The sequence below is a fragment of the Geospiza fortis genome, unplaced genomic scaffold (genome assembly GCF_000277835.1).
Source record: "Geospiza fortis unplaced genomic scaffold, GeoFor_1.0 scaffold11, whole genome shotgun sequence".
NCBI classification, from domain to species: Eukaryota; Metazoa; Chordata; class Aves; order Passeriformes; family Thraupidae; genus Geospiza; species Geospiza fortis.
Genome location: NW_005054304.1, coordinates 5,921,867 through 5,948,788, shown reverse-complemented (window position 1 = coordinate 5,948,788; position 26,922 = coordinate 5,921,867). Strand labels below are relative to the sequence as shown.

Here is a 26,922-nt window from a genome sequence, read left to right as displayed (position 1 = left end):
ACTCTTTCCACTCTGGCATGAGAGGGATGTCTAGAATGATGGTTGTGTGACACATTAATCCCAATTTCACCAATTCTTTTGAGCTTTTTCCACTGAAACTGAAGTGTCTCCTATGCAGTGCTGTCAAACCCAGCTTCTCTTATGAGTCCCAAATGGACTGAATATTCCAGGTAAGTATCTGGTCTCTTATAACAACAGGACTGAATCCTTTTTTTTTTTGGTTAATTCTACGTAAATGCTCAGCAAAGCTTACTGCTACCCAAGAGGATGCATTACTAACTTACTTCCTTCCTATAATACTTCTCCACGTCTTTCTCTTCATTATTGCCGCATGAAAGATGAGCTATTTATGTTATTTCTCTCAAAACATGTAATACTCTTTAACCCAAACATTGACATAGTTACATATGAATACAGGAACAACCCCTGGAGGTTCTCCATGGCTCAAACCAATATTGAGAGGCAATCAAGAAGTAGGGAAAATACGTGTAAGTATCTGACCTTTCTACTGTGAGGCTTGAGAACAATAAAGGGAATTAAAAATAATACATCTCTCTCTGATATGAGACTACTTTTCAACATTTTCTACCCTGATTATGAAAAAATTAAATTTAAAATCTAAATAGGATTCTGGGATAAAAGAAAATATTCTGTTAAAAGCAAATTTGATACCAAATTTTTGGGTTTTGTGTTTTTTTGGTCTATTTTTTCTTACCTTTTACAAACAGATTAAAACCAGTCTTGGAATGCTAATTTAAAGGAGTGAAAACATGTTTCTTACCAATAATGCCAACATACAAAACACAGTTTTATAGGTCTGCCAAAAAAAATTGCTCCCCTCTTCCATTTGGGAGGACAGGATTCAGGCCAGATTTACAAATGATCATTGGCGCACCTGAAATCCCTCTGTGTAACACTCTGATAACGTTTTCCAAGTTTGTGCCACTATCTTGCACCTTTTCATGAGTGAAAGGACTGTGAAATAATAGTTTTTGGAGAGGACATACTTTCCTGCCTGTTTTATATATGCCAACAAACAGAAGTGGAGAGTTTTGTCTGGAAAGACAAAGAAATACTCTCTTGCAGCAGAGCTTGCTGTTTCAGCCCTACCTGTCTCAAAAGAAACCCAACTGCAGGAGAGAACAGTAGAATAAAAATGAAATTGCAAAAAGAAAGTTAAGTATTTAGGGAGGAAAATTCAGAAGAAATAAGAAATATGCTGCGAAGGGAGCAGATGAACAAAAACACCAGTAGTCATAAAGGCAAAAGTATTTTCCTGCAGTCTTCTGAAGAGGCAAACTGATATAAAAAATAAAAAGATGGCATAAAAGACTGAACTATGATTTTTAAAAACAGTAACATAGAGATGGACTGGTCAGCTGGAAAGACCACAAAGTTGATGCTGTTTTCTGGAGGAACAAACATCTGACAGGTTTCACCAGGCACCATTAGCTCCCAGCAGTCAGGTAGCAAGCCTGTAAGAGGGGCTGTGGGCTAACTTCTGACACTGCAAAGCTTTCATGGCATTTTTCCTTCCCTGGTAGGAATTTAAATATATGTGTCTGCATTCAGAGAAAAGAGTCAGAGCATATCTACCATCCTTTCCTTTTTTATTTCTGAATCACAGAATCATTTAGGTTGGAAAAAAATCTCTAAAATTACCAATTCCAACCTATGACCAAACACCAAAATGTCAGAAAGACCTTGGCACTGAGCACCACATCCAGCCTTTCCTTAAACAGCTCCAGACACAGTGACTCTACTACCTCCCTGGGCAGCCCAGTCCAGAGTCTAATCATCCTTTCTATGAAGAAATGCCTACTGATGCAAAACCCTAAACCTTCCCTGGCGCAGTTTGTGTCCTCTTTTCCTTTTGCCAGCTGTCTGGGAGAAGAGACAATGCTCTCCATAGAGTACAGCAGACCCAGAGAACTGAAAAAGTGGCTATGAAACTACGGTATTCAACCAACTTAAACTGCATTTAATGACCCTTTAATAAGTCACCCTCTGTGGCATCTACTCCATCCAATTAATGATGGTGCTCTGAAAACGACTACCAAAAGCAACCTGGATGGAGGATTTCTTTGTACTGTCATCATGACTGCAACTACACCCTCAGATCTGGACACAACAATGTGGGGATGTCCTCCACAAAACCTCACTCTCCCTGTAACACACACCCAAGCAGATCTACAAGACTTCAGGAAGGTGCTACAAATCCTAAGGTTCATCTGCTCTTTGGGAGTACATGATCCAGGCCACTAAGGAGGGCATGGGAGGCACAAACTTTAGATTTACAGATTGAGGCTTTCTGTGCATTCGTGAAGGGCACAAATTTTTCTGTTCTGCTACAAAAGACGCCTCTTCTCTTCCAGAGGTTTGAACCTGAGCAGAGCAGTGCCTGTCCTCCAAGGCAGCACCCACAGCTGAAAGCTGCAGCAAGGAAGAGACGTCTTCAGGCAAGCCACAGGCTGCACTAAGGATGGCACTGATAAAAGCAAGAAACAAAACAAACAGGCTGAGACTGAATGTGTGACCTCATGATCAGGATGATGCAATGTATCCAAAGCTGACCTTTTTGCTTCCTGTTGCTGCTTGACTCTAGAAATAAGCTGGGTAGCAGTGCATAATTCAATCGCACTGGCAAGTTCATTCTCCCGCTCCGTTACGAGGGCATGGTAGGCACCAACAATAAAGTTAAAGTAAACGTCAGGAGGCCAATGAATTGCTGAGGAGAACATTTGTTCTGATCTTCCATCAAGCACAATAACTCTAATGGAAGCTAGGAAACGGCTGTAAAACCTAATACCATGATGCAAGCAGGCAAACACCCAATCTACAGTCTGAGCACAGCAGGAGAAGGAGAAGAAGTAAGTAATCATTCTTACTTCACTACACAGATATGAAAGCAATGCAGAATTTCCCTACTATCCCTTCTGGCTTGGCTGAAATCCCTCCAGGGGACCCATCCCCATTCTTCCTGAGCAGTTTGGATCCTGCAGATGTCAGATTTTTGGGAGACAAAGCAGATTAGGAATGAAGACACGCTGACCAGGTATGAACCCTGGCTGACAAAGAAGTACTTTTACCCATTTTGTCAGCTGCGCTGCAGCTGCAGTGGGCTGAGTGACCAGGAGAGCTGGGGATGCAGGGTGTAACCAGCCCTGTCCTCACAGCACAGCTGGCTTACTGCTCCCTCTAGCTGTCCCCACAGCAGAAGGAAGAGAAGCTGCCTTGACTCAGAGGCAGAAGGCTCCATTTTCATCTTCAGAGAGGTGCTGGAGCAAATCTGCAAGCTTTGGGAAGCATCCCATTCACAGCAGGGATGCTAGAAACCAGTGTTTGATTTATGGATGAGTCAGCCTCCATCTTTAAGTGCAGTGATGATTTTCAAGCCTCTTGCTTGGGCAGCGAAACCAAATGGCTATTGGTTATTTCATATGTAATTTAAAACTGTATTTACTATAAGTATCCTACTGAATCTTAAAGGCAGGACATACCCATGCACCAAAAAGATGAGCTGGTGGGGAATAAGACTGGCTGAACAGAGAGCTTTGGCTAGAATAAGAAAAAAAAATAAGGAGAGCTTATAGCCTCTGGAGAAAGGGCAGGTAACAAAGGAGGACTACAAGCATGTTGTGAGGTTATACAGGAAGAAAATTGGCAGGGCTAAAGCTCAGCTAGAACTTTGCCTGTCTGCTGCCATAAAAGACAATGGATATGACGGAAATATAGTGACAAAGAATGAAGAAATGGTTGAGGTGGTAGTTAATGCCTTCTTTGGCTCAGTCTTTAACAGCAAGACCAGGGTACCCAGGTTGTCCTCAGGGTACCCAGAACCCAGAGCTGGAAGATAGGGATGGGGAGCAGAAGAAAACCCCCACAATCCAGGAAAAAAATGGTCAGTGACCTGATACACCATTTACACATCCACAGGTCTAGGGGGCTCGATGAGATCCACCTGAGGGTACTGAGGGAACTGGCAGAAGAGCTTACTGAGCCACTTTCTATCATTTATCAGCAGCCCTGGCTAACTGGGGGTGTCCTAGTGCACTGGAAGTTGAAAATGCGATGCAATATCATGGAGCAGATCATGCTGAGTGCCCTCAGGTGGCATGTGCAGGATCTGGACAGGCTGGACCGATGGGCCAGGGCCAATGGTATGAGGTTCAATATGGCCAAGTGCAGGTCCTGCCCTTGGGTCACAACAACCCCATGTAGCACTACAGGCTGGGGAAGAGTAACTGGAAAGCTGCCCAGCAGAAAACAAGAGCCAGCTGTGAGCCCAGGTGGCCAAGAAGGCCAATGGCATCCTGGCCTGTTTCAGGAACAGCGTGGCCAGCAGGGCTGGGGCAGTGATTGTCCCCCTGTACTGGGCACTGGTGAAGCCACATCCAGAGTGCTGTGTCCAGTTCTGGGCCCCTCACTACAAGTAGGACATTAAGACACTGGAGGAGGTCCAGAGAAGGGCAACAGAGCTGAGAAAAGGTCTGGAGCACAAGGCTTATGAAGAGCTGCTCAGGCAGCTGAGGGTGTTTAGCCTGCAGAAAAGGAGGCTTGGGGGGGACCTTCTCTCTCTCTACAACCACTTGAAAGGAGGCTGTGGCAAGGTGGGCGTCAGTCTCTTCTCTTGGTAAGAAATGATAGGACAAGAAGAAACCACCTGAGGTTGCACCAGGGAAGGTTTATATTGGATATTAGGAAAAGTTTCTTCACAGAGAGTGGTCAGGCATTGGAACAGACTGCCCAGGGAAGCGGTTGAGTCACTATTCCTGGAGGAATTTAAAAGACATGTAGACATGGCACTTAGGGACATGGATTAGTGGTGGATATGGCAGTGCTGTGTGAATGGTTGGACCCAATGACCTTAGAGGTCTTTTCCAATACAAATGTTTCAATGATTGCAACCCCAACACAAACCCCTAGGCGAACCTTGCAAGGCTTTCCCCTCAAAAGACACTCCTGAAAAGTTTTGATGTTTTGTAACAGCTGTCATTGAGGCTGGGTCACATATCTCAAGATCCCAATGAATTCCCACTCAGGCAAAATCTTAGATCCATGGTCATCTCAAAGATTCCCCAAGTCCTTTCTACCGACTGGAAGAAGGTATTTAATGCTGAACATAACTAAATTCCTTCAGAAAAAAAAATAAATCTAGTCCCAGTTGTAACCTGCTGGGCATTTCTCAAAACTTGCCTTGTTCAATTTTAGCCTGCTTTGAAAGCACGTAACAAATTAAAGGGGGCCCATTTGTTACGCAAATGATAGCTAGGGTTTCAAATAAAATAAGCCTAACCTTGATGGAGATTTCATCAGTGCAGGCTATTATTTCCCTCTGCTAATGGCTAACAGCCTAGTCATCTTCACCAAGCAGCAAGAGGTCTCCCAGCTGCCTGGGTGAATTACTCCTGGCTGGAGTAAGTAATATTAACCCCTCCAGGGTACATACGTAGGTCATAAAACAAGAGCTGCACACAGCTGCTAATGCCAGCAAAGGCAGCCTGTGCTCATCAGCTTGCTGGGTGTATACCAGGAGAGGGACAGAAGGACCACGGGCTTTGTACTGGCTGTGCCATATCACAGCAGCCCCACATCAATTGATGTTTTCCTTTGTGGAGGGATGGGTGTAAGCACAGATGAAGCAAGATAGGGATGACCAGTGCTAGCAATTCACAGATTATTAGGTCTCAGTTTAGATGGGGGGCAGAGAGGAGAATGTCCAAGAGTCTTGTCTTTGGAGTGACCCCATCCCACTGATCAGTGGCTCTTTGGGAGATCTGTGTCACTATTGTGCAGCAGCACAGCTCACTTGCAATGCCAGGACTTGCTCACTCTGGCTAAAGGAGTGAATAAATCCCCACAAATTGCTATAATAAAGATTCAGCCCACAGCCTCTGTGGCATAAACACACATCTGGTCTCTGTTTGTAATGAAATCAGCTGAAAGCACCATTGTGCATTAATAACAAAAATGCTCAACATATTGCTACCAAGTAAGCTCTGCTTGTCTTGAACTTGTATTGTCACGTGTTAATGCACTTTTAACACTGATAAATGATGAAGTGCTAGAAAACATTCATCAAGGGACTTTAAAGTCAAAAGATAAGCATTACTGCAGCATTGTTTTCTATTCCATCAGTTCTTTTATAATTTGGGCAGAAGTTAAAAACAGAAAGTCAGGGGCACAAAACAAACATTTCACATTGAGCCTGCCTTTCTTTGGTAAAGATTTCTTAACTATGGGGTTTATCCTGTGCTTGCGTGACATGAAAAAATCCTTGAGGATGCATGAAAGGGCGTTTCCTTTTTCAACAACTCAGTACTTTCCATATGTCCACCCACCTCCTCCTCCCTCTTCTTGCCACAAACAAGAAATGTCATTCACTCTAGTTTAATTCCACTCTTCAGTCCTTCTCCTTTGCCTTCCCTTACCCTCTCTGCCTTAATTTCCATGAGACACTTGCTTTCCCCTTGAAATTCTTGGCTAGTCTGCATGGTTCGTGCTTTATGTGTGACTGTTGATCCTTTTGGGTTCCTTGTGTGAGAAAAGCAGGGAGCTGAGCAAGCTCACTGCGCAGACTCAGAGTGGTCAACACATGAGAAGAGTTTTACCTTTTGAGTGATGTGGTTGATCCAGGGTGAAGAGCAGTTGCTAAGATCAGGTCCTTGGGGTTCCCAGATTCCGTCAGGCGCGAGACACCGGAAAGTTGCAACACCTGTAATAGGAAAGTTGCTGTGCTCAGTGTGACTGGTTGCATTTTGCCCCTGGAACTCCATGTTTGGAGAGCTTTTGGGAGCTTATTAGTGCTCAGGTCTTGAGTAGCAGACTTCTGAGTCATCCCAGTGTCCTAGTCTCCCATCATCTTGGTCCTTTAAGGGCCCTAAGACATAAAAGACCCACGATGTTGTGCAGGAATTTAATTTCCAATCCGGCAAACAGCAATTACAGAGAGAGGACTTGCAGGAAAGCCACCAGGTACTAAGAAATCAGAAGTAGATCGCAAACACTGAGCCAGCACCTTGAGTGGTCTGCCCCACCACTGGTGATTTGGGATCAGACCCTGTGCCTCATCTTCCTTGCTGCTTTATGAAGATTTTATGGCTCTGAATCATCATTACAACATTTGGGTGGAAACACACAAAAGTTTGAATGCTACAGACGCCAAGATATAATGGCTGGGGTTTACTGTCAGCCCCCAGCTGTCAAGAGGGACTTTGGAGGAGAGTTTTGTTTGGGAAGTGCTGCCCAATCCCTGCTGAAAAAGACAGCAAAATACCTCAGACCCTTTCAGACAAAGAGAAGTGCATCACTGCTAACGTATCACAGCTTTTAACATGTTGTGTGAATCACTGAAATGGGAGATGGGAAAGGCTTATTGGCCATCCACTATCCATAAGTTGGGCTCTTATCTTTCCCTTAGTTATTTTCATCCTGTCCTTAGCTCTTGTGCTTAGGAAAGAACTCCCTGCATCCAGCCTTCATTTTCCATCTTCTTTTCCTTTTTACAGCTTTGGTTCAGACTATCCTTTCCCCTCTCTGGGAATCACATCATACTTTTGGCATTAGTTTTACCAAACAGGGCTGGAAAAGACAAAACGTTCTTTACCTATTCTCACCCCTGATACCTTTCCATGCTCCTCATACTTTAACATGTATTTTATCAGTCTGTCCTCACCAAATTCCAGACTGAGTCAGTACTCATATACTCAGGTGTGAATGGCTCTCCAGGAGGGGAGAATTAACACAGAGACTCTCCTCTGCCAGCCAGATCCCTTCAGCCCTCATTTTTGGGCAATTTCCTCCACTTTTGAGATTTCTTGTTTGAAAGAGAACTTTTACGGCTGGACACCAAGACTAGCATGAAAAATAACTATTTTTAGAAAACTGCATTTGTTAAACCACAGCAAAGCGAACTGTATGCCAAAACCCATTCTTAATGCGATTATGTTTCAAATTGAACAGAAAATTTCCAAAAGCAACGTTTTTCAAGAAAACAATTGTGGGAAGAGCAGAAGAAAAGGAGCAAAATCCAATAAGCAATAAACCATTTTGAAATATTTGGCTTTGTTTCCCCACCCCCACTTTCCCAGCTGATCATCCTGGATGCTGGCTGCAGTTTAAAAAAATCACTCGCACTGGTTCAGGAGCTTCAAAGTACAAGTTTTGTTGATTTCCTCCCCTGTCCCCTCTCTTAGCAAAACAAGCAAAGAATTAGCCACCAACACATCAGTCAGTGAGCCAGGGGGCTACAAATACAGGCAAAACCAGGCAAGGAGCATCGTACACAACTTCCAGAAGCAGAGGCTCTTCCAGCACATTCCCAAGGGTTTTTAGTACTGGTTGCACACTGACAAAGTGTTATAGAAAGTGAAGACAGCCTGCTGTGTCCTCCCGGCCCCTGACTCACCTATGGAGCCCAAGGGACACGGCTGTTTTGCCAGCTGGCCCTGCCGAGTCCGGGACCACATGATGTCGCGGGCCTCCATGGGGTCGCAGCTCTCCGCCCCGGCTGCTGGCACCTGGGAGGAGGCAGGTGGCAGGTGTGTGGTCATTTCATCAGCGACATCAGCCATGGGGGACGGTGTGCTGGTGCTCCTGTTCCTCCTGCCCGAGGCTGACGTGGTGGTGGTGCGGCCCGTGGTGCTGGTGGCCATGCGTGGCGTGGTGCTGGCAGCGGTGCTCCCCGGGCCCAGAGCCCCCGAGGTGGATACTCCTGAAACCAAGGCGGAGCTAGTTAGAAAGAGGAAGGGATCCTCAAGCCTAGGTCCTGAGGATGTCCCCTCTGATGACTCCAGGGCCCTGCAGGGTGTAACTGGAGCTACGACTAAGGCAAGGCTTTCTGCACAAGCTGCCTTTCAGAGACAAGCTGGAGCAAACAGTGAGAGAAGCACACAGGGGGTAATGATCACTGCAGCACAACTGATTTTCCAAAAGCACTAGAATCTGATGAAAATAAAGCAGCACTTTATGCCCTCACCATTTTTCTTCCTGGCATTTTAATGTAAAAATCTTATTTCATATCTTTTAGGGAACACCTAGCAAAGAAGTGCTTTTAATTGTTAAGTGTTGCTGAAGACCCAGCTGGTTTGGACAGAAAAACGTATTCCATGGTGTAATAAAAAAAAAAAAAAAAGCAACAAAAATCAACAAACCCCAAAACCAAACCACAAATCCATTCCCAAAATCAAAAGTGCACAGAGGGATGAACACAAGGCTGCACTCTTGAGCAAGCCATCAACTTTCTCTGAGGTTCATGCTTTGCTGCACCATCCCAAGAGCAATGCCTGGCCCCTTGATCTGGAGGCCACGTGACACAAGCAGAAAAGCACGTCAGCCCAGCCAGATCCTCGAGACTTTAATGCTCAGTGGGCTAATTCATTGAAAACCTGCAATGAGCAGTCAAGCATCAAGAGGTGGGGAACCTGCTTTAGAGGTGCATTAACCCACTGTACATCCTGCAATAGCTGCACCAAGTACTGAGTGTGTGGGGAATATTGAGGGATGCCCACCTTACAATTACCTTATTTAACCTCCTGTTTAGACCAAGGTGCTTGCACAGACTGGAGCTTCAGAGGGATCTGTCTATGGCTTGGCCTGAAATAGGTGGGGGAACTGAAGCAGGCTGCCCACAGCTGCTCCCCCATCACCCCTGCCATGTCACACACAGCTCATGGAAAAGCTTGCTTCTTCCATCTCCTTTACCTCTCTCAAAGATAAGCACCCTCCAGCTTCTCTCAGCATAAAACTTTTACTCCAGTTCAGTGCCAGATATTCACAACTGCCCCCTCAATCCCTGCCTGAGAAAATTTTGGGGCTGACTGTGAAATGCAGGTAAGGAAGCAATATAAAAAGGCTTGTCTTGATCCATTCCCACTCTAATTTCCATGCTGTAATACCTCACTACCATCCCACTTCTTTCAGGGTCCAAAAAGCCTTCAGTCACTGCTGCTCCATGTCCAGCAACAGGAAATAGAGTTTCTACACTAATTCACCTGAGCACCAGGACACTAATCTAAAAACAGGTCTCCAACACTCAGTGATCAGATTTTCCAGTCTTCTGCAACCTCCCTTTCACCATGAACCCTGAGTCTGAAAAATATAATGCAAAAAACATGCAGATCCTGCATGTTTCTGCAGGATATTTTCTTTCAGATTTCTTCCAGTTTCTGCCCAAAGCTGCACCAGGTCACTGAACAATGATTTCCCCTCAGTGTTACAGGGAGGACTACAATTTGTAGAGAACTTCAGCAAATATTACACTTCTAGTGCAGCAGGATTTAATATGTTTTATTTCTTCATAATATAGATTAGCCTGGTAGATAGCAACCTGTAAAATTTTTCCCATTTACTCTTACAATAACAAGTTATTTTCCTTCTGCAAAATTACCTATGCCATGCACAAAGGAACTGAGTAGATACAGTGGATGCAGTTTCAAAGTCAAAGCTAGCAAACCCTGCTTAAAATAATTCTTACAGTCATGTGTGAGCGTAGAGAAACATACACTGAGCACCCTGGAGCTCCCCTTGATCCACATGCAGGAGATCTGCATTTTTAAGCCTAGGTTTCATTGAAAATCATTGAATATCCCACGGCATGCTGTTTTATGAATAGCTCTGGCAAGTTTACTGTAGCAGATAGGCACAAGGGATTTAACGGCATTTTCCTTCAGCCATAAAAAAAATGAGCTGTTTTATCTTTCATAAACCCCCTGGCACCAGTATCAAAATCTTTGAGGGCTTGTTCTTCCAACTTTTTTCTTGTTCCACTGGGCTTTCTTGCTGCTTTTGAAAATAAACACATCCACCATTTACATAGGACAAGTTGTAAGACGACATGAAAGAGCTGCCTCCGAGTTGCCTAACGGAGTGAGACGGATGGGATACCACTGAGCTGAGTTCAAAGGTTTGATTATTCAAAGAGTCAACTTGGTAATGAGCTCCAGCAATCATGATCACCATGCTAACACCACCCAGTTTTTCACCAGGAAGCACCACTTGCCAATTTTGCTCACACAACCGTGTGCTTCAAAAACCAAGCTAATTGGTAAGGAGGTAAAGAACAGGGGATCAGGATCATTTACATATAAATGATTCTCAAATCCAAGCAAAACCATGAAGAGACTGCAACCTGTGTAAAAGCACCTAAATCCTACAGCACAGAACAGAGATCAAACCTCCAGATTAACTCAGGCTGCCAATAAACGGTGAATTTTTAACCTGGGGGAAAGCAGCACTGCAGCACTGCTTCAACAGAGGGATTCTTCAAACAATGTTTCACAAGATAATTTTTGCTCCAAGACAAACATCTTTAAAAAACTCCAACACTACTACAACTAGAAATGTATAAACTTAATTATTTTATTTTCACTGTTTGTTTTACCATGCACTCCCACATCAAGACTTTAAAGTTTTTGGATAAGACTCAGTTTTTATTCCTTACAAATCCAAGACTTTGCTGACTCTGATTCCATGAAGCACAGCACTGGGATAGGAATTTTCAGTGCTCCCAAGAAAGCAATTTATGGCTGTGGAAACATTTCTTCCCCAGAAACACCCCAAAGTGATACTTCACTTTTTTCTTTCCTGCTCTATCTAGAGAGCTGGCAGTAATAGCAGAAAACTAAGTTTTGACATCATTCAGATTAAAGCTGCAGTCATAAAAAAAACAAACCCCAAAACATTTCCAGCATCCGCAAGGGAGCAATTGCAACTCCCAGAGGAGCCTCTCTCTACTCAGGGCACATTTGACTAGCAAGAAAATAGAAATTTTTAGGCTTTTCCCTTCTCTCTTTTATTTCCCAGCCTCCTCTTAGAGCTCAGGCTTGTGGAGGCAGATTTTTGCTTGGTGGAAGGAAAATCATGATAGAGATTTGCTCATAGGGAAAAATCTCATATAAATAATGGACTGTCTCTTTTCCCCCATTTCTCTCTGTTCCCCCTTCCTGAAGTAGTGACATGACAAGTGACCAGCACTTTGTATTTGTCATGAAGAAAATCCACCACATGCCATATAACCACAATGTGGTTAGATGCTCTGCTCACCTTATCCTGGTGCACCAAGACATAGGAGACTGCTTTCCCAAATGACTCTGACTAGTGTTTTCCTATCACAAAAGCAGCTTTGATTGCAAGAAAGGCTATTTGCTACCTTTTCTCTCATTTTTCTTAAATTTTGGCACCTAAGTCTCCAGCCAATGACCCGGTGTACTCAATAATACTTTATAAGAGACATCATGCACTTTCTGTCCCACGAGTGAAGATAACTAGGTGGCCCTCGAGCAGAAATTGCTGAGAGGATTTCCTGGGTGAGGCTCACTGGCTTTGGTGGGGTAAGGGATGACAGGAGACATCCATCAAGCTGTCCCCCTGGGGTCACAATCCAAAGGTTCAGCCTGCAGGCTGCGTGCTACGAGCCAGCACTTGCTCACGTAATTGGAAGGAAAGGCTGCACTCCAAGTTCCCCGCTCAAGGTCCAAGCAAACCACGATGACTTCACTCTCTGGCGAGTCCTGCATTCCTGAGCCTGACGCTCAAGGAGAAGGGATGGGGTGCTGGCAGCCTGGAGGCCCTGCCTGCTCCCTGTGCTGCACCTAAAGCAGGGCTGGACCAAGTGAGGTACAACTAATCCAGCAGCTCAACAGCAGCAATGCCAGCGTTCTCTTGAGCACGTCCAGACTCCATTATTTACACATGTTGCTGCTGCACAAAGGTAAATGGAGCACTGAAGGAGTTGGGTAGGCTGTGAGAAGCACAAAACCTGGAGGTCTCTCCCTTTCCTCCCTCCCTCTAGTTTTGCCCTTTTCATATTTGGCAACCACATCCTTTGCTTACAGCATCCCTTTTATCATTTCTTCTACTGAAAGATGGTACAAGTTGTATTTACATAGCAAATAAGAAGGTTTAGGCATGCATTGAAAGAAGTATCACAAAACCCCACAAACCTAATACAATTGGAGGATTATATCACAGCTGTTTTTCTCTCCCTTGTCATATAAATGCATCTCATGGGAATTAATTTTCTACAGGCATTTGCAAACATATTTCAGAACATCTTCTGAAACTCCCTAGAAAAACAGTAGTATCTGAAAGAAAGTATATTCCCACTTTCTTTTGCCTTTTTTTTTGTTTTTCTGTGTTTTTTTCAAAGAACTCCACGTGACGTAACAGAGGAGAATGATGAAAAGAAGCACTGACACAGACGGCACCAACTCATTAACACACTGTTGGGTTGCAAAGTTACACTGAGTCTATGTTAAAGACATAACCCTGCAAAACCTTCTCATGGTAAATGTGTTCTGGAAGACCAAAAGCCACATGCTGGTGCCACTCCAGAGCTGCGAGCCCGGGAATCGACAAGGTGAGATTAGCCCCTAAATTATGTACAGCTCCTTCCACGTGTTTGAGAGCAACTATGATTTATTTTTACTGCAGGCGAAGGCCAAGTCGGCCTCACATCAAACATCTGAACAGTTCTCCCCTCTGCTCACACATGCCATTATTTTGGGAAGCTGAGCCAGAATCCTGCGTGTGAACATAAGTTCACACGCTGCTTTTGGGGAAGTTGGGATTGTGGAGCTTTATTTACTGACACTGACAAAAGGCTTGCAAAACTCATTGATGGAAAGATTACATATGCAGTGGCTCCAGAGTGCTCAACGTGGCACGTTGTCTCCACCAACACAACTGCACACAGCCCTGTGCTGTGAAAAAGGCACATCAAGTATGATACACAGCTCTTCCTTTTCCTGCCTCTTAACTAACACAAGGGAATGAGGGAAAGCAGAGGAGGAGGAGGATGCTGCATCTGAGAGATCTGAGAGAGGGAAGAGTCATTCCCTTGTGGACAGCTGACAAATGGAAAAATCACTTTCTGGATTTTCTTTTTTTCCTACTTCTTCTAGCAGGGGATCAGTTTTTGTGCCCAAGGCTACTCTGCCCACATATGACTGCTCTGCTGGGCTTGTGCAGATGCTGTAATGGATATGGGCCATATGCTGAGTTCCTGCGCTAAGAGGAAACCTACAGCAGCAGTCCAAGACATGGTGCAGACTCAGTTGTTTCAAGGCACTTCAAGCTGGAATCACTTAACACGCTGGGATTTTGCTCTGAGTCTCAGTCTCAGCATTTAACATAAACAACTAAGAATGAGAGCCAAAGTGGGAGAAATCAGCACAACAGGCTAAAGCTCACTCAAACTGCCCCAGCTCGTCCTTTTCACTGCAGCACCACTCTCAGCAAGACAGTTAATACAACCAAAAAACCACTCAATGCACCTATTTTCAACAGGCAAAAGGTATGCAGACCAGAGCCCTTTTGACTCAAAACTCTGCATTTCTGACAATGATCAACAGTTCACTCCACATGCTGGATTGCTACAGAAAGGCTGTTCTGTCAAAAACATTGTATTATTGAAAATTTCTAGGTTTTGCCTGAAAAAAGTAAGAACCCAAACAGCAGCCTGACTGCATTTTCGTGAAATATCAACTTTTAGGCTTCTGTAGGACTTTTGTGGGGGTGTGCATGTGTCAGCACTTAATACTTTTTCTGTCTCCAAACAGCTCTTAATGTCAAGTCCCCAATTTAGCTGTCATTTGAATAAAAGAAGATACATCTTTATTTTCTTCTTTTTTTTCTCTCTGACCCATTCTTCTCCAAGAAACTACTGGATCCTGCTAAAAATATGCAACTTCAGAGACATCAGACAAAATTTTAACTGTTATTTTACAGCACATATCTAGCAACACCAGAAGATGAATGGGCACAGCACAGGAGCATCACCTGTTGTCTTCACCATAGTCCTCTTCTATCAGAAGACAGTTCCTAAAGTCTTATCTCTGGTTTCCCACCCAGGACCTCTGCCAAATCCACCTTTGTGAACCTCTTGTATCCTTTGGCAACCATCCACTGAGAGTATTAAAGCCTTATTGCTTGTTCCAGACTTTGCAACTGATTCTGAATGCAGAAATTTACCTGAACCATTGTGCACAAGACACACAAAAAAATTGAGCATTTCTTTCAGCATCATGCTGTAATGCTTTTAGAAATGCACATGAACTATGCCTATAGGAAAAGATTACAGAAGAGATGATCTAATAGACAGTAGATCAGGATTTATTATAAGTGGACAAATCTAATAGTTTTTAGAGTTCAGTTCAAGGGCTATTTTTAGGCACTCTAGCTTCAATTCACTCTGGTTCTCAAAAATACTGTCAGATGTGGTTGCAGTTACTTTGAATTTCTGGATTTGAATGTATAAAATCTGATTTTCTTTTTTTTTCTTTTCCAATCCACATGTGGCTTCACACAGGGGGAAAAAAGAAGCATACAAACCTTTTTTTTAAGGACATACCAGCTGTGTGTTATTACTGGATGTATGGAGTGAACTTCTAACCTCCTAAACAATCACTGTCCCTTGGTATGATTCACATCCATCAGAGCCAGTGGTGCAGATCTTATGCACTGTCTTCCAACCTGAATCCTTCAAACTCTATTAAAGAGAAGCCTGGAAGGAATTCCCCAGTATCCCATTGTTAGAGAAATCACTTTTGATTTGAGTAACAGGTGCTGTCAGTTTTTCATTCAGACCACATTAGGGTACAGACACGTGAGCACTGCATATTCACAGCTTTAAGAGATTGACTGGAGTCTGGGATTGCCAGCTTTTTGGGGGTTTTTTTATCTTTTAATTAATTAAACCATGTATGCTCTATCCACACAGGCTGAAACATACCTTTTAGTTTCTAGGCAGAACAAGCAAATGTGTAGCTGGTAAGAGGGAAACCCAATTTTTTCCATCTGTATGGCAACGGATGCAGCTTCATCTAATCTGTGTTTCCCACTTTTTGCCTGCACTTCTCCATCTTTAATTGAACAACTTGTGTGCACTGTGCAGAGGCAGTGCCAGATGGAGCCAGTCTCTCTCCAGCAGTTCTCCACCTCTGCATTTGCAAAGAATGGAATCGAGCGCAGGAATCATAAAGTGACTGTTCACGCCCCAGCATTTTCTCATCTACCCAATCAATGTGATGAGCCCTTTGCAGTCAGGCAGTCAGCTTATACCACTGTCCAAAACATTTTTTCGGTTGCAAGCTACAAACACAACTTAATAAAAGAAAACCATCATCTTCATATAGTCTCTGTTCAACTGTGTGTGTAATATCTCCAATCTACATGTTAGTCAGCAAGATGGCCAATTGCATTCAGACAAATGCCTTGGACTTTCTTAAACATATCATAATCTGCCTGTGAAATGGCTGGTTAGTTGCCTTCCAATTTGTGAAATGGTTCAAATGCTGTAAATAAAAAAGAAATTGGACAGCTTTCAAAAAGGATAGATTAGACTTTTCAATTCTTGGTATTCTGTGTTTCCAAGCTACACTCCTGTGATCTCTGTATTAATATTCAGAACCTGATTGTACTATGCTGCTATCTTGAGGATGAGGCCACAGTACAATCGAGCCCAAGGAGGCAATCCACTGGAACTACAAGAAGTCAGCTCCCTGGCCCCACAGCACATATGTGTGCAAGGGCTGTCAGGGAGAGATGGATGAAAATTTGCCTGGTCCCACTTTCTCCTGTCCAGCTTGGCAGATTGAAAGAAAAAGGGCTATTTTTGCATTACAATTCACCTCCCTTTGCACCACTATCCCTTGGCCCCAGCTTCTCTGGGGCTCAGGATTTGAGGTGCCTATCACATTCATGTACTGGGCTTCCAAATCAGCCCCCATGCCCAATGTCTTAAGTGTAAACACTCTCTGAGGGTGGGCTGGTCAGCTGAAATCAAAGAGAGGAAAAGGAATAAACCATAACATATCAAAGGTGGAGTTACAGCTGCTCACAGCCTTCTTCCTCTAACCCACATTAGGATTGACTTCACTGGCATGCAGATCATATTGCATTCCCAGACATGAACTGGAGACCTGACAGCAGGCCCTGCTGGCTGTACAGTACATCTTACATCCATAGTCTAGAGCAACAGGAATTATAAACCTGCCAGCACAACCCCACCTTTTGCCTTTCACCAAAACCATCTATTTTCTCCTCTTGCTACCAACTAGCTATTTCAAACCTGTTTTAAAATCCAAAATCCTTCTCCAAAGCCACCAAAGGTGCTTCCTCTCTACAGGGTATTTGCTCTGCTCAGTCTCTGACTGCATTGGCTTCTATTTTATTTATTTTTTCCATTTACTCTTGTTCCTGTGAGGAAACCAGCCTGAACTGTGGAGAGAACTGACCACTGAAACCACCAGAAATACAGAAATGGTGAGAAAGGCTGCCTTTCCTCATCCTTTGAGCATGTCCTGGTGCACCTTGGTATGGATGTGCTGTCAAGACCCCTCCTGAAAGTCAGAGGGCAGGCACAGCTTCAGGCCTCTTGGCCACATCTTGGTTTGGAGCTCAGTTCAATCCTCTCTCCAAACTTACCAGTGGCTTGCTTACCAGATGGAAAGGAGGGAGAGAAGAAAGAAGCCTCTGCTAAAAAAAAATACTTCACATAAACCAATCCTAGGAAGCTGACAAAACTCCCTTGTAAGAATATCAATATTCAGCTACTTTCAGAAATAAAGCAGTTTCCCTGAAAAAAACATAAAACGCTGCTCAGCTCCCTTTCTAAACTCTTTATTACTTATGTAGAAACGTCAATATATTGTAAAGCTCAATTCTAATAGCTGTATTCATCCTGGCTCAGAGATCTGCCTAAACAATCCTTAACTACAGCACTGGTGTCTAAATTTGTTTTATAGATATCTGACTTATGCAGAGGGTTCCAACAATGAGAGCACCATTAATATTATGAAAAACACATTTACTTCAGCAAAGCAGATTTATAACAAATAAACAAACTGTGCCATTACAGGGTGTTTTAAGGTGAAATGAACTGGGTAGCACTTTCAGGGAACTCCAGTTTTCCTAACAGACTTGAGTACTGGACACAGGCACCTGGGTGCACTATCAAGTCCATGCTGATATCCTAAAAAGCCTGGCATGCAAGCAGCTCTCACCCATGTCCCAGAAGCTAATTTTTCATTTGAGAGAGGCCACTGGGGTGCTAGTAGCAATGTGAATATTCATTCATATGGTCAGCATCTCAGATCTCCACCCTGAAGGCTCCAGGGCCAGAGGCATTGCCATGGCCAGCCATCTCAGCTGAAAAGTCACAGCAGAAACCCGAGAGGCAGGAAGGAACAAGCTCCAAAACATCAGAAAAGGAGGTTTTACATAGTAAATTTTTCTCAGAAACATTAAGGGCTACCAGCTCTCATGAAGTCAGCTTTGGCTCAGCTGTAGTTTCAGATTTTTAGCCAAGGGGCTGATGACAAGATGACAATACATAATCCCAGGATGGAAAAACTTTCAACATTGATTTGTAGCTTTACATCTGTCACCCTTCAGGTTATCCTTATTAATGGATAGCTCAGACCAGCACATTGCAAGGTCAGCATGTTTTCTTGTATGAAGCCAAAGAATATACCCATTGACCTTTTAAGACTCAGAACTGGGCCCACAAAAGAGAAAAGACATAAAAAACTTACAAGAAAGTGAATGCGAGTAGTGAAAAGCAAGTATTTTAGGTCAAAGTTGTATGCCTGCTTCCCCAGGTTTGGCATGTGGTTTTTACATGCAGTCAGGTGCTAAAGTTTACATGCCTAGGGGAATTACTGGTCCAAACCAGAGGTACCAAATGCACAGAGCAATGTCCAGGTGCTACTGTGCCAGATTAGGGATTTTCCATAATGTACTCTTGGCCTGGAAGCCTAAACTGCACCTGATCCACTTGGGCTACCAACAAAAGCATTGCAGATCCTCACAAGCAACAGCAGAAATCTCAGGAAATTGGGAATTGGCAGAAAAAAAAAAAAAAAAAAAAAGAAAGAGGATGACAGAGAAATGAAAAAAGCAAATTGTATCCTTTAGAGATTTTTAAGCCGTGTAATCTCCTTGCCTTTTTATAACATATACATCCATAAAATGAAGGTACAAAATCTTGTACCTGATGTCACTGCAAAGCATAAATGTCATACTTTGAACAAAAGAATGATGTCTCTCATAAGGAAAAAAAAATAGACATATTCAACATGTGAAAAAAGAGGAGAGAGAGGAGAGACAAAGAAAATCTGACCTGGTCCAATTCACATGCCTTAAAAACATAACTGCTAAATAGCTATATTTGTCTTATAGACAAACACAGACACACAGACTTAACTAAATGTGAATGCATTTCCATAGGACAGCACAATTCAAAAGCGTAACAGAAAAACCAGAGGGAAAAAAAATAGTCAAGCAGTATGCATTCAATTCTGAAATACAGCAGAGATGCATATATACTTACAGATGTTTTCTTACTTTCAATCTAGGATACAACTACTGCTTACAGTGCATGGCCAAAGAGCTGCTATAGGCTTCTAGCACACAGCCCAAACCTCACTTTACAGCTCTCACAGGTAACATAAAACAAATACACCAGTCTACAGCGATTATTAGTTTTCCCTCTCTTCGGTATCAAACATGTTCAAATGTTTTTGTTTTGTAAATTTTTTACAGCAGACCACTTAGTACATGTGTTGAGACCTGTAATGCTATTAGCCCTGAGCCTTTCAAATTCCATGCATGCATCAAAAAGTTTCATGAATTTATAGGGAAGAAGTATATTAGTTTTTCTAGTCATTGCAGTGCTTCATAGGTACTAAAAACTCAAAAGCCCTAATATTTTACATTATCCAGCCAGAACTCTCATTTTGTAATAATACCAAACCAAAAATCTAGCTCACTTATGTCATCAAAAGCAACTCTTCTTCCATTATCTTAAATATAAATGAGAAAAACCATACAGCTGAAGCAGACAGAATAATTTATAATGAGACGAGATCTGTCATGCCAGTAATACTAGAAAAAAATTGAGCATAACCTTGAACTCATTCAGAATTGGAGGAAAAAACAGACTTTCTAGGGTGGTGGTCAGGCTCAAGATGAAAAGAGAGGAAGAAGGTGACCTGTGATAGACCTTCATGGTCAGCACTAAGCAAGTCAAGAAATGTTTATATCTTCAAATAAATGCTAGGCACATTTTGCTGCTTTTTCTTCTTTAGAGGCTAGAGCCTAAATGACCATGGATCAGACATGGCATTCACTGGCATGGCATTCAACCTGGAGATGGCTCAGTAAAATACAAATTCCAAGTGTAGGCCCTTCAGTGGCAAGCAGCTCATCCACTACATTTAGCTGCCATGGAGATTGTTCCAAGGCAGAGAGAAATGTGGTTCTACTTGAAGAAAAAGGGAGAGATTTGATTTAGGAAGCTGAGTCAGCCAGTTTATAGACAATAAAAGGTAGCATCAAAAGCCATTCAATTTGTCCGAGACCCCAGGTGCTCTTTGGAGGTGCAGGAGCCTACAGGTTGGTGCAATGCCACTGCCTTCACTGTATCAACATCTCCATGCCTGAGCCTCGACTGAAAACTGTGCCATCCATCAGCAAGCAGCTTCTGACTTTGCAACCCTGAAAAGCTCAGTGTCTCTTACAGCAAATCTCCAGGCTACAAAAGAAACTGCAAGCATCTCAACTATTTGCTTGCCTGTCCTTGGGGTGTTTGCATGGTGCTGGGGAAGGCTTAAGCCTTTACACAGACAAACAGAAAATCCGGAACTACGGCACAGATGCTAAGAACAGAGTAGCGGGAAGAGGCAGGGGAAAACTCCACCTTAAACAGCCAACCTGATGTCCTTATTTCCTTCTCCTCCTGCAGAGGACATTATTCATCACAGTCCACAACACACTCCTGGGAAGTGCTGAGACGTGCCAAGGATTACAGTAAAAGAAGAGGTGGACAGGGAAGGCTTTGATCCTCCCGTGTTGTTGCATGAGGAAATTATTTGCTAATGCAGAAGAATGAGCCCTTCTTTCGATCCAGGTTATTCCATGAGGAATCTCTTTCTGCAAAGCCTGAAGCTCAGACAAGGTATTGGGCTTGAGGGACCAGTCTTCACATCTTCTGTGCCAAGCTCAGCATGTCCACGGTACACTTCTGAGCACAACATGCAACTCCCTAATCCTCTTGGCAGCAGTCACTCCTACAAGGTCAGTCCCCCTGGCCTACAAGATGCCTTTCCAAATTAAGCTGTTATTTTCCCTTATTAAACATCAGATTTGAGCTAAAACAGCATCACTGATTCAGTTAAACGCTCACTGTCTGCAGCTCTTGTTCGGAGCAGAGCGCACAGAAATCTCATAGAGACCGAGATGCCTGGTCAAACAGACTCCAGTGAGTTGTAACTAAGGGAGATGCAACTTTATTTTAGCAACATGAATCATTTCAGGGCAGGGACAGCAATGCGAATCGTGCTTCCTAACTGAGCTTTTCTCTTCAGTAATAGCAATGTGCATACTGCACTGAAGACTCAAGAGCATCTCCAAGAGTGGCCAATAGACATTGCTCCCTATCCGGGTACCCTGATCCGACACTTATTTGCCACAGATGGCTTTCATCCACTGGCAGCTGCTGATTTATGTGAGGATAGGGATGTTTAGCTCCAAGAGGAGGTACTATCCACTGCCATTTACCACCTCTGAGGGAAATGGGTAGAAATTAGGAGGACAGCCAGCTCTAGATCAAGTCAGCTTGTAAACAAGACCAAGCGGTCACTGGATTTAAAATCTTCTAAGCAAAACAGGGCATGCTCTAGCAGAAAGGAAACTTTGTGTGTGCAAAGAAAACCAAATAAAATGCATAAGGAAGGGACTGAATTTAAAAGCAGATATTAGATTTCTTTTCTCTCTTGCACACAAAGCATAGACTGTTCAAGGATGTTTAGCAATCTGTTTGGCACCTGAGGTGTGCAGGACTCCACTAGCAACACAACAGAATATTATCTGTCCATTTCTGTCAAGCTGAGACAAGCTCACATTGTGGTGTCTGCCTAAATGAAAAACAAAACCATGAACCAGGCCAGCCCAAGAGTATGCTGGATGGGATGGGGCAGAGATGAAGAAGAAGGGAAAGCAGATGCAAAGGGTGTAAAATGAGAAAGAAGCCAAATGCAGGGACCAAGGTGACTTAAAAATTCCTTCCCCTTACAATCAATTGTTGGGCCTTTCTAGGTTGCTTTTTCCTTTTTGATAGTATCTAAATCTTAAAACCAGCCTGACTGGATGAAAGCTGTACGAGTTAAGTCAGCGTTACTGAATATTTTTTCTTTGGAGACAATTTCTTTGCAGGGATCCTCCAAGTGGTGAATTTCCTTCATCAGCCAACAGAAACATTGCAGTGGTGAGGCCAAGCCCTTGCAGGTGAGAGAATCCCTGTTGGAAATTCAGGCTAACATTCAGAAAACCTCCAGTCTCCCTCTTATCCAGATTTCTCTCCCTGCACATCGAATAAAATCTCATTCATGTGGAACCTGCCTTACAGCTCTCTGGGCACAGTGCTGGCTCACCTCCACTAAAAGGAATCTTAAATCTCTATTTTTAGCTCTTTTCCTCATCCCGGGTCAGTTCCAAAACTAACCCCTGCCTGTCTCACTTGTCATTGCCTACAAACCACTTCTACATCTGTCCCCTGGGTAATGAACTGCTCCTTCCAGTTTTATTTCTCCATTGTCTTCCATTTGCTTTTCTTTCCCAGAAAAGGAAAGGGAACACATCCTCACATGGAGCCTTCCTCAGCCTCATGCCTGCTTCTCAGCTCTCTGTTCCCTTAACTCCAAAATGAAGGATTCTCTCAAGGTAAACAATTTTGGACATCTCCTTTACTTGACATCTGACACTACCCCACAACCCCCCTCAAAGTCCAGCGGGCACGACTTGCAGTGTGGGGTGGCATCCTTCTGGCTGATGTGCCACATCCCAGTGGTAATATCTGCTGAATTACCACTTTCTCCGCCTTTGGAGAACCATAACCAGCAGGGACATGTTAAAGTCCGGTTGCAGGGTGGAAACTTCATTCAATTCCCTACCCCCAGAACTGCCAGATGAACCACTTGTGTTAGTGTGGACGTGTTTGTACATACTCTTCTTTCTCCTCCACAAAGCAAATTACATTTAAAGTTAGCAGCATCTGATCAAACAGCTCATGAAAAAGGACATCATAGTAGATTTGCACTCAAAACACCTATTTCATTATAACTGGCATTCTTTTAAAGGTTTGGGTATTTTTAAATAGACAAATTAAACCAAAATTGGTACCCATAAAAACATTTGTGATTTGACCTTCTACAAGTTATCTGCGCTCAATCAGAACTGCAGGCAAAAATCTGGTTTTTCCAATGATAAGCAAGCATACTAGAAAAAAAAGAAGTATCTTATGAGACACTCAGTTCTCTAATAATCCAACTTGAAGTCAAGGGCATCCTTCCTAGGCCAGAATACATTTTATTGAACAAAACTTTCTAATTAATTGCTGACAATATAACAGCTGTGTCAGCGAAATTTTCCACACTGCCTGTCTCTCCTTCCCACTCTGCCATGCAGCAAGATGGAAGCACAACAAAGCCCTGATTAAACCTTCCATGTTGCAGGGCATCCTCAGTTTTCTCAGTGAAATATGTGCTCAGTCCCTGCTGTCCTTGGTGGCTGAGGTTAGGCCAACTGCAGCAGGCGTGGAAATGGCATGAATGATGACAGGTAATGATTTAGCCAACATGACCCATCATTTGGGCAGCCAGTCAGAGACACAGATAATGATTGGTATTACTGCATTCATGCACAGAAGCTTTAGGATGCAGCAGGAGCAGCTGGATATTTATTCCAGCCCTACACTCTTGGAGGTAGCATGAGGTGTTGGTGAAGAAAACATCACCACACACCTGGCAATATCACAGCGTCCTCCAAGAGCTCTCAGGTAAAAAAAGGTTCATTTTATTACCAGGCTTGGAGGCCAAGGATGGAAAGAGCCATGGAGAGCTGAAAAAGTATTTGACCTCTGAAAAGTGAGACAGCTACTCAAATGCTGTCCCTGAAAACATCAATAAGTTGAGACAGGGATGTGCCAAGGGAGAGAGAGTCAAGTGTGTGCTCCCTGTTGGAGCTTCTGCTCCATGGGCCAGTGAAGGAGGTTGTGAGACAAGTTTAGTTGCTTTTGTTGTTTGCAATTAGTCCCTTTGAAGTGTTACAGTCCTAACCAAATAAAGAAAATTGCCTGGGCACTGAATATTTAGGAAACCACTGTCCCACTGAGAGCAAAACAGCAGGGGGGATGCAAGGGGAATGGGCTGAGCTCAGTACAGATTGAGCCCTGTGCAGCCTGTGCCATTACGAGGGGGTCAGGCAGGATTTTGCAGACTTCCCTTTCTCTTCATTTTTGCACTTCATTATTTTCCCCATAGGAAAAAACAATGCAAACACAGTGGGTAAGACATTTAGGTCAGGACTTTTATAAACAGGATCCCGATGCTGGTCTCTGAACAAGTGACCTGATTCTTAAAAACACTAGGAAAGCAGTATCTCCCACTGCCTTAAACAAACACTGGCCTTTTTGAGTATCAGGTTATTTAGGGGTCTCAGCCTTACTTTCAAATCAGGCTTCATCTTCTCATACCACAGACTCAGTACCGACTCAAGAGTCCAATCTAATGAAGCTGCACATTGGAGATCAGATCTAAGATGAACCCTAAAAAAAATAAGACTCCCAGTTCACTCAAGCCAGCTGGGAAATCCTGAGTGCACATAGCAAGCAGTGAGTGATGTATTTACATCACACCTCAAATACCTATAATAGCCAGTAAACCACAAACATCCCCTTCATACACCTCCAGGAATGCTTGATTTTGCAAGGTGCTTTTCCTAATCTCTGTCTGAAGGTGTTCCTCTCCCTTGGTGGTGGAGGGAGCGCAGTGGATGGTTTAGCCCATCAAATTTTAAATAGCTCAAGATGGCTTAAATCCCTCCCATGGCTTGCTACCTCTGTATACGTCTCTTTGTATTTGCTGGACAGAATTAGAAGCAGGGATAGCCTTTATTACGGTCAAGTTAGATTAGTGCTCGTGGTTAGAACAGTGTCTCAGGGCTAAGGAACATCTGCTCCAGATTTGCTTTGAAACACCCAAAGAGAGCCTGTGCTGCCCTATTTCTCCCCACTCTCTGGCAGAGAGCCCTGCACCAGCCTACGTGTACCTTCTGCCTCCCACGTCACTGTTCGAGTTCCAAATTGACTGTCTTTGGTGCTTGGGGGGGGGGAAAAATCATCTCCTTTCTTATCAGCTTTTGAACAAGTTTCACTGCTGCAAAAAGAATTTCTATCCATATATTTCTGAATATAGAGGATGTACTCTAAAAATCTTTAAAAAAATATTATGTGAAATGGAGCATTGATGGGTTTTGCATCTGAACTGAGACTGACAGCCTGAAACATTTTGCTTTGCCTTTTTACAATAAAAACTGTATCAATCATTAGTAATAATACAACACATGACTTAAGGACATGGAGTACCACATATCAAACTTGTTAATGTGGTAGTGCAGAGCATGGCATTACATAGTCCCCAAATCAGTACAGCTTTTATATCTAGACTTATGCTTTAGAGCCTAGCATGGATTTAACTCATTTCACAGCCAGAGACACAAACTTTTAAATCCTCATTTGCTCAACTTCCCAGTAGACGGAAAAAAAAAACCACATGAACACCAGAAGATGAGGCAGGACTTACAGAGGGATCCAGCATTTCTCCCAAGCAGTGCTTACCTAACAACAGAGATCTGTCAACCTCAGGCCACATTACAGAGGACGAGAGCATGCGAAATGCATTTTGCTATACACTAGAGAACAAATGAAATAATATATTAAGGATCAAATGCTGCAATAGCACAAGACTGATCCTGGTCTATCTCTGTGCCCCATCAGCTCAGCCCCACCAAGGTCTGAATCTGACTTAATCTTTCACACAAACACCTCCAAACATTGTTTCAATTGAAAGAGGCTTAAGGTGAGATTTACTTTTTTCCATAGAAGTTCCTGCCACAACCACTGTCAAGACTCTTGCATGCACTAAAAGATGACAGATACTAAATCATGAACTGTGTTATATTTCTTTTCAAACACAAGTTTCTTTGAAAAAGACTTGCATCATTCTAAATTTTAAATCGGCTCTTGTTTGTCTAAAACAGGCATCTTGTTCCTCTGCTGCCTCACTGTGCTGTAGTTGTTAAGGTTTTCCTAATACTACACACACACAAGTTGATATTTCTATATACTTACGAAAAATAGATCAAGCTTTCTCAAACCCTGTTAGTGTTGGGCCCCTCCTTGCATCAGGAGCACATCCTGGTGACAAAAAGCTAAGCAGAGCTGAAGGTACAATGCTACAGGCAAAGAGCAATAGCATAGAAGTATGTAACAGAAATAAATTAGTCTCTTAATGAAAAAGGACCCTGTTTCTGAATAAATGCCCTCAAGAGGAAGGAAAATCTGCAATGAAAACATAAGTTTTATAAAACACAGCTAATTTGCTAAATTGCCTCAGAACAGACTGGTATTTTTTTCATGAAGATTTCCATGGTGATACCAGAGTTCCTCACATAAAGCTCTCCAAAAGCCAATAATATAATATCTGCTGCTTTTACACCTCACTGAGACACCTGGCAGACAGCACTTCATGACCTATACTTGTCTTCCAGGTGCTGGAGGTGATGATCCAACTTTTTGGCTGTTTGATGAGAAGAGATCCGTGTCCAGTCCTTGCTATTTCCAGTTTTGTGATTTTTCTTTCAGCTGCCAACAAATTTTCAAACATATGATATGCCACAGATCTTGTGGTTTGGACTTCCTCCAGCACTTCACTAACATCTGCCAAATTCCTGTTAAATCCAACACTGGTTGATGAGCACTTTCCAATGGTGTGAAACTTAATGCAAGTAACCAGTGGAAGCTTGGGAGCAATTAAATTTTAATCAGAGGTAAGTTCAGTTTTCAGCATTGTGAATTATCTCTAGTGT

General features: G+C 43.1%; 1 protein-coding gene across 1 annotated transcript in view; it reads right to left on the bottom strand.

The window, feature by feature from the left end:
• ADGRL3 (adhesion G protein-coupled receptor L3) overlaps positions 1-26,922 on the bottom strand; it is a 482,184-nt gene that overhangs the window by 86,425 nt on the left and 368,837 nt on the right. Inside the window, 2 exon segments of the mRNA XM_031066355.1 lie at positions 6,612-6,715; positions 8,408-8,713. Coding sequence (XP_030922215.1) covers positions 6,612-6,715; positions 8,408-8,713 — 410 coding nt within the window.